Below are 9307 nucleotides of genomic sequence, written 5' to 3'. Positions count from 1 at the left end.
GAGTGTCATTTCCAGACATCTAGAGGTGCCCAGTGGCGGTGCTACGGGGAGGGGGAGCATTTCCCTCAACAGAAATTTTTTTTCCCCCACCCCAGTAAAAGAAGAAAAACCACAATTCGTTGGGGCGATAAAAAAAAATTATATTTTAACATATTAGTAGACTATCTATATATAAAATCGATTATATAAGCCTAATCCGAAACCCCTAAATTGTCATATTTTACGGGGTCCCACCTCCTTGACCACTTTCGAAGCATTTTAATCGAAACCCGACCACGCCAACTTTGCTCTCGTCGGGAGCTTTCCCCCCAAAATCGTACCTTGCCCCTCACTTCCCCCTCATATTTCAGACTGATTGTTAGGCTTACTAATATTATTTATGATGCATCTATTGTAATTTTCATTTATTATAGGCTGTTTGTCGTTAGTTTGCCGATGGAATGAATATTGGCCAAACTCAGTGCATTAGAACGATGAAAATGACGATGCTGAGGAGAAAAAATTATAGCAAGCGGCGAGATTTCTTGGCTTCTGGGACCGCCCAGCAGAGGAAGGCACAGCGTGTATCTTCTCATGCAGTTTTATTCAATTCATTGTGTTTGTTTTTGTATAAATTTGCCGAATTAATAAGCTAATATAAATAAAAAATAAGAGATCTAGAGAAAATAGGTCTATTACCCGATCTCCACCCCCATTATTATTATTATTATTATTATTATTATTATTATTATTATTATTATTATTATTATTATTATTATTATTATTATTATTATTATTATTATTATTATTATTATTATTATTATTATTATTATTATTAATATTATTATTATTATTATTATTATTATTATTCTATGAAGCTCATGTAAATATGAATTAAGCATGGACTTTTTGAATGTTGCCGTTTATTCCTTGGTAATTGCCTAGTTAGGCTCTAAGCTATTCTTATTTGTGTGCAATTGTTTGCCTCTAATGTAATAATTTCGTATCTCATTTTAACAACTTGTGTTTCACTATTCCAAGCATCATTCAGTGGTATAGGAGCTTGTACATCAAAACAATGCACAAACAAGACGCTCATTATATTGAAAATCGGAAGCTATAGTAGTAACATAAGTTTAAAAATAATGATAATAAAAGTAAATTAGTATAATAATATTAACAATTGCGATATTGCATGTTAATTTGTTGACGTTAATATCTATTTGAAATCATCATCATCATTTCAAATTATTGTTTATTATCATCATTAGTATTATTATCATCGTCATCATTATTTTTAGGCCTAATAATTATTAATTGTACTATTATTATTTTATTATTAATATTTGTCATATGTTTATTAATATCGTCATCGGCACCCCTCCCCTCCTCTTCATCACTATCTTTTTTATTATTATCATCATTTTATTAAGTAGTAGTGGAATCAGCAGTAGTGGAATACTGTAACAGTAATGACGAAATATCGTTAATGGTTTGTTGGCGTTACCCATTTTACTATATGAGATAAATGTAGGGCAGCTATCTAATTACACCATGGTTGTAATGTAGGTCTATGTGTGCAACACACATGTTTAAACAGACGTTTTGTGCACACATGCTTCACAACACCGCTAATTGGATCAAACAATACCTAACAATAAAATCGAAATTGAATTAACGGCAAATATCAATCGAAATCAAACACACGCAGTTTACAATTAACATGAAGGAAGTACTATAGAGCCACTGTAAATATGATATGTGATATGTACTGCAGGTTATGACCTGTTAATTTCACTTTTCTAAACATTCTGAAACAATCTACTACTACGTCTTACACACACATACTAGCTCCACGCCACATCAACACCCCACCCACGCACACACTCATATACACACGCTGTTTTTACAAATTTTATTGGTCATATAATAGGCCTAATTGGCTGTGATTTGCAAAATTGATATATTTTGCCACAAGCGTTTTATACTTTTCTTTATCTTCTTATCATGTGGTAGGGATCACATCCAAATTTGGCTAAATGTGTTACGTTTATATCCAATAGTAACGATTTGTTTATTTTGATTTTGGTTTACGCCAGTCGGCTATTTTTAAGTAATAATATTGCAGTCATAATAATTCGGTATAATCTGTATAGCTATTATTGTTGATATAATTATAAAGATAATAAAATTAACCAGCATGTCTAATAATAATAGTTCATTTCAATTCAATCCAATAGGTCATTACAAAACATTTACAAGTAAAAATTACAATACTTTAATGTGAAACTCGTGATCATAATTAAGAGCATTTCTAATGTAATGGGGTAATATTAGCAGGGTCAAATGGCAGGTTGCAAGAGAAACTGTCTCTAGAATAACACGGACAACTGAATTAAGACAGGTGATAGGGGTGATAAGAATTTCAGACAATTTTAGAAAAGGAACGAAGGATAAAGACTTTTTACCGATATTTTGCAGTAGTGTTATGGCAAATCTAAGGAAGACAGAAATGTATATTAGAAAAAGAAACGGAGGAATCGAGAATTTGAGCAAAGAGCGTTTCGATGTGTTGTTTACTGCCCAAATCCCCACCCCTTCATTCAACATTGTCTATATCCATTCGAAGAGACAAGACAACATTGTTTAATTTGCAACCTTTGAATTTGGATTTGTAAGATAATCGTTGAGACATTTCCTACATCTCATAATATTAGCATTTTCGCTGAAGTAGCCTACTACAATTTTACGCAGGAGAAGAACTAAATGCTCGGGGCCGGTGGCACAAATTTGGCCTGCGGTGTGCTTTTTGAGATTACGGGCTTTATATAATAGCTAATTCCAATGGCACCGATATAGCAAAAATTGAAGTATAAATCTTGTAATTAAATTACGATATTTGTTGCATGTAGGCCTACATTGATTATTTCTTTTTGCTGTCATAGTGCCCAATCAGGGCTGCTTGAATAGTCTATACATAATTCGTGACAAATTGCGGTTATCATATATATCAGATAGCTCATCAACATCACTGACATGCCTAAAACAACTAACAATATTTTACGCTGAGTATGGGTAGGAATATTAAAACCAAACGATTATTGCAGAATTTTGTATTAACGATTATTTTCCATAATCTATAATCAAGATATCCAATGTGCTTTTAATGTTTTGCAAAGTTAGCCGCGTTTTTCTGGAGGACAGCATAGTAAACGTTCTTTCAGAGTTCAACCGTCCTAAACATTGGATGATGAACTGAGAATATTTACATTTTTAACATCCATTTTGAAGACAGGCTAACAAAAAGTAAGACTGTCACTTTAATCCATGAGTCATTAATTGCCTTTGTGAGTCTAATCGCTTTTAAAGTAATCTTCTTTCGTTGTCTGTTTTTGTAGGCAAGTACAATAATCGCGTTCGTTTTGAGGCGCTGCATCATATATGCGAATATTGTCAGTTACCTAATAAAGATTTAACAAATGTGTTTTCATTTCTGGCATAAACGTACCATGCATCTTTGCTTGCAAATAATATATAACCATCACTGGTGTAATTATGCCAGTTGTGTTGTACTGTACTGTTAGGCCACACGTCAGAGGTAGGGTGGTCTGACGTTGATTGGCGCGTATAACGTTTGTTACCGGTACGTCGTATTTTGTATTACCTGTCGTATTTTGTAATAAGCCTTGTCGTATTTTGTAATACCTGTCGTATTTTGTAACAAACCTTGTCGTATTTTTTTTGTCGTATTTTTAATGACCTCTGACTTGAAAATAATTTTTAATGATCCCAAGCAGGAGTCATCTTTATTACATCATTTTTTATAAACTTAAAAATAATACAAAAATAATGGTTATTAGTTAAATTAATTGACCATATAACTCCTGACAGTTCACAATCACAAGCTGTCGTTATCCGACCATGCGACCTTTAACTTCTTAGTATCATAACACCAAACAATCATTAACACAAGTTTTTATATAATCCCCCAGAAACTGCAAAAAGTATAGAAGAAGATAGGCATTTAATGTGTTATTAAAAAATACGACAGCTCAGTTTATTACAAAATACGATAGAACGTTATTACGAAATACGACAGCTCTGTTATTACAAAATACGACAGGTATTACAAAATACGACAAGGTTTATTAGAAAATACGACAGGTATTACAAAAGACGACAATTGTACAAAATACGACGCAATAAACCTTGCGTAGGCTCTACGCGCATATATGGCAGCCAACCTGAGATTGAATACTCTTTTTATATTTTTACTTAGGCATAAATGTGCGTTTGAAATTAGGCTATGACGTCAGCTGTAAATGAGGAATGCCAGTTTAAGTATTTTGAGGACTTTCAATTGACTCTTTAAGGGGAGAAGTGTATAAAGTGATGGGGAGGGGAAAGGTAAAATGCAGAAGATTAACCCGGTATCAACACTGTTTGACCATCCTAATAATGTCACCTGCAGTAAGGAACACAAACAATTAAATAATTGTTAATTGTCATCGATTATATTAATGTCATAATTATATTACAATACCGGAGTGTAAATTCCCATTCTTATAATTGACGAATGTATTTGTAAACGTAATTACCACTGTGTTGCGAATAAACACAGCCAGATCACTTAATAATATCGAGTGAATCGACCTACGGGCATCGTAGGCTACTAGGTCGTCGGGATGTAGGTAATTAATACAACTTGTGAAATTGCTTCCCATTGAAAAAATTACAATATTGTTGACGATAATTAGGTCTAAAATGTTAATCACCGACTGATGCACATGCGACAGAGATTGCATGAATACATCATCTGTTTTATGCATATCATATCATATAAATATACATCTGTATATATATTTATATTATAGGCTATATTATATGTATACTTTATATAATCAGGGAACAGTGAAACCATATATAAATAGGGGCTATTGTGTGTATAAAGCACCGTAACCTAGTTAGCCAATTATAAAGCAGAAGGTCCGGATTCAAGTTTCTGTTGAGGTGACATTTTGACTCTCATTTTTTCTCATTACAATCTCTGCAGAGATCCTGTCTTGTCGTTACAACAATGCTGTCTTTACAATAATGTTTAGTACTAAGTGCGTTTAGGACTAGCGCTTTCTAACGCACATACAAAGAGGGTGAAATCAGATTTCGCCAGTCTGATTGAATTCGTGCATTCAGTGAATAACATAATTATCCTCGAAATTTTGTCATTTCCCAAAGGGAGACAATTTCACAAGTTGTATTAATCAGTCCAATGAACTGTGTTGCCAGTAGGTCGATACACCCTGTCAGTAATGTTTTGTTCATGTTCATTCGCAAGGCTTGCAACAACGTTGCCAATTGGCCTTGTCAAATACATTCGACGGTTCTAAGAACGGGAATTTACTTTGTACTGTGTCCTAATAAGATTATAAATTAAAATCGATGACAATTAGGGCCTAAGTTTACAGGTGACCACTTAAAAAATATCGTATTCGTTTTTCTCTAATTCACGGGTGACCATTATTAAGATTGTAAACCCCGCCCCCTCTCAGCTTTTTTTACTTCTCACTTAGAAAAACCCAACAGTTGGAGAGTTGTACAACACTACGTAAATATTATAATTTTGAGCATACACTGCTGTAAATTAAAATGTTCTAGCATATAGCTAATTTTCTGCGATTCTGCATTTGGTTTTGTCACATACACTGACTATAGGGTACTCTCATTTTATCACACTTTGTCAACATTTGATTGGTCAGACGTTCTATATAATAGATTAATAAATTATATAACAATATATATTATACGTTTACATTCAATTATGTTGTCATTAGTTTAATCAATCTTATATTATGTCAACTACACGATCTGTTATTACTATTGATCAAATCGAGGAGTAAGATTGTTAAATACTGTCATACCTGTCTGATCAAATTAGGCGTATTCGAGTTCACGTAGTGCAGTTCAGAATGCGTCCAGGAAAAAGATCCCCTTCATTAAAATACCAGCGATATCGAAATAAATGAGATAGAAACAGATTGGTAATTATCATGGCCACGTAATTTATAACCGAATATGATCCGAAAGACTGATTAGAGTGACTGGCTCCGTCATCGCAACTACGTACCAGTACATGTCATTGTCGCGTGCACAGTAGCTATGACGGATAGCGAGCGCGCAAAGTCAATGCGCAAACTTTTGCCATTCACCGTATATATTATCTGTAGGTGTTTAATTTTTAAGACGCTTAAAGTTACGCTGTTCAAAATGACTGGATAACGACTAAAAGCGACGTGTGCTTTCTCTAATTGCCTCCTGTTAATTATTTTAGCTTGATCAGAGATGCAGAAAAAGCTATCAGTAAGTGGAGGAAAGTAACGAAACACTTTATAATGGAATCGATACTTGTTAAGTTCATTCATAAGCTCCAGTTGTGGATTCATATCCGTCGATAAATTTAATTTGTTTCATCATTATGTCTATTTAGTTAATTGTAATTAATAAAGTGAATTTAAATCTTCAGTATTCTTGTTAATACAGAACTAAGAGACGGCAACGCGTTGTAAGTCATGTGTGTTCTACGTTTGATTTATGATAAACGTTCTTGTGAAATGTGTAGAATAATTCGTCAACCGGGAAAACAAATTTATAATATCCCTGCATATTCAGTTAAAAACGAATTATTAAAACCTTGTATGTGTATTTAACCTAATTTTACGAAGTATGTGCAGACCCATTAGTACCACATAGTTTGAACATACCTTGAGAGTGTCATTAAACATATACATTTTGCATTGTTATAGACATTCCCTTATTTTCACACACATTATACATTCTCTATAAGTTTCCTTTCGATTTTTTTCTCTTCTCGATATTTTGTCATGTGATTTTTTTGAAATACTGTACTCCCTGTATTGTTGATGTTTTAAATAAGTTAAAATAAAATGATTCAATATAATTTGGATAGGCCCAAACATTGTGTGCACGTCCAAACAGGACAATACATTTTAAGAAGTTATCATTTTATTTATATTTGAAAAAAGATTGAGGGACATGCCTAACTATGCAAAGTATTATAATTATGCTAGTATTTAATTGATTGTATCCATACTGGTTTATAAACAATGATAATTTATCATAAGCATATTCAAAACGAATATATATATATAAGTAGCTTTAATATGGAGCTTCCTAAACTAAAAAATCCACTTTGAAAGCCGTGCCTAAAGCAGTTTTAGGCACAAAACATTTAGGCACAAAACAGTTATAGGCACAATTTTTTTTCATACACTTATTATATTATACACACAAATTATATTTTAACCATTTTAAATTAGTAGTAGTAGTGTAGTAGTAGTAGTATTAGTATTAGTAGTAGTAGTAGTAATAATAATAATAATAATAATAATAATAGTAATAGTAATAATAATAATAATAATATTATTATTATTATTATTATTATTATTATTATTATTATTATTATTATTATTATTATTATTATTATTATTATTATTATTATTATTATATTATCGTGTGCTTATTCTAACGTATTATTTCCAAACACGGCAATGAGAGACCTACCAGATAGTAATTTGGTTCACTTTTTAGGAATCCTGTCTCTGCCTGTTTGTTCTTTCATTGTACATGTTTTGCGATGTTGTAGGCTTTTATCTTTGAGGCATAATAAATGACATGAAAAGTTCTGACAAGAGAGGCAGAAAAAGTATAGCCCAAAGCCATGACCCTCCTTTTTGGTTTTCTTGTTCTTGTTCTATATGTAGCTTTGTTTCGTTTACGACATTTGAATAGTTTGAATGGTACACAGACTAGGGATCAGAGACGAAGACTAGAAACAGTGGCGTATGGGATTTTTGGTGATCTTTTACTACTTGACAGTGATTTTTGGGGGAGAGGCGAATGGGGGGGGGGGGGGCGAGTAATTTTTGGGAGGGCGTGCGCCCACCACGCCCTCCCCTAGATGCGCCACTGACTAGAAGCGACAATAGAGGGTGAGAATGGAAACAGGCCTTCCCATGGACAAACATAGACCCACATATCGTTTGACCTCACTTTGACTATCTAAGCCCATCCATTAAAAATTATATTTATTGCAGTTCATAATAGTGTGGTCTAAAAGCTGGACAGCGCCAAAGGAGAAAACTGCTCCGCCCCCAGTCGGAAAACCATTGGCTCACAGTCGTTGGACCCCACGGTCGTGACTAACTATTTAAACCAATCAAAGTTATTTTTGTTGCAGTTCCGGTTATTATGGTCTAAAAGCACAAATGTTAGTATCCCAAACCATGGAATCTCTTCTTTTTATCCTACCAGGGGTTTTACTCTGGCACCCTGATCAGAGTCACATGTGGATCAGACACTTTGTTGGACTTCTCCTATCGGCAAATTTCTGAATCCACCACTGAGACTGTAACCACGTCCTCATTTGGTAGGGGCGTCAGTATGGCCTACCTTGGTTTGTACCATATTTAATAATGTATCTAAACTAATTATTTTGTATGGTCTATTCGTTGTTATTGAGGATTTAAATATAAATGATGGTAGGCCTACACTTACCTTGAAATTGTAGCACTCCAATGGCCAAGCTAAGGAATATCTGACAAAGTTGTGATACTACAAACAGATTGCGCAATATCTCCCCGGCCCTGCCAAACTTAGATTTACTTTTCGCGGATTTTCTTGAAGTCCGTCGCCTCATCGTGGTTTAATTCCGCATCAATATTCGCCTGCGACTTGAGTTTAGAAATCCATCCAACATTCAAACATTAAAATAACGTAGAATGTAATTCCTGACTCGCTTGAATATTTTCTACATGAATAGGTATTCAGAAATATGTTTTTTTTTATTTTTTAATCAAGTAGATTGTCACAGCCGGTAACAGCAAATAAACATGATTGATATTAATTTTTTTTTACGTGCTGACTTTATATGGTATGCTAGTTTCACAGCAGACTGTTTGATATCTTGATAAATTGCAGACAATTCCAAGAAATGGCCGTCTGCTATCTATATTCTGAAACCGAAATATTCCACTGATCATAATAGAAGAGATATGATGCTAATATTTTGACGACGTACTCTGTTCAGTAACTGCCTCGTAAATGAACATCAATATCGTGAGAGATAAAAAAAAAATCGAGTAGACTGCGCGCGCATCCAACCAACAGAAGAACATTGATGCTTGGCGCCAAAATGAATCTCATCATGAATCAATCATTAGAAGGTCGATACAATTTTGCTTCTCATTGAATGATGTCAGTTGTCAAATGTAGTTTAACATTCAAAATTCCGATCAAATATTTTTGGTAAAAT

General features: G+C 33.6%; 1 protein-coding gene across 1 annotated transcript in view; it reads right to left on the bottom strand.

The window, feature by feature from the left end:
* The window catches only part of LOC117124568 (neuronal acetylcholine receptor subunit alpha-3-like), a 30109-nt gene extending 21027 nt beyond the window's left edge, over positions 1 to 9082 (bottom strand). The window contains exon 1 of the mRNA XM_033270848.1: positions 8551 to 9082. Within this exon, the coding sequence (XP_033126739.1) occupies positions 8551 to 8692 (142 nt within the window). The 5' untranslated portion in view covers positions 8693 to 9082. The remainder of the gene's footprint in view (positions 1 to 8550) is intronic.
* Positions 9083 to 9307: the final 225 nt, after the last annotated feature.

Source organism: Anneissia japonica, unplaced genomic scaffold, assembly GCF_011630105.1.
Source record: "Anneissia japonica isolate Jap-2015-1 unplaced genomic scaffold, ASM1163010v1 scaffold287833_len2544123_cov190, whole genome shotgun sequence".
In the NCBI taxonomy this organism is placed as follows: domain Eukaryota; kingdom Metazoa; phylum Echinodermata; class Crinoidea; order Comatulida; family Comatulidae; genus Anneissia; species Anneissia japonica.
The sequence above is the reverse complement of the archived record's forward strand: the minus strand, read 5'-3'. Positions and strand labels throughout refer to the sequence as shown.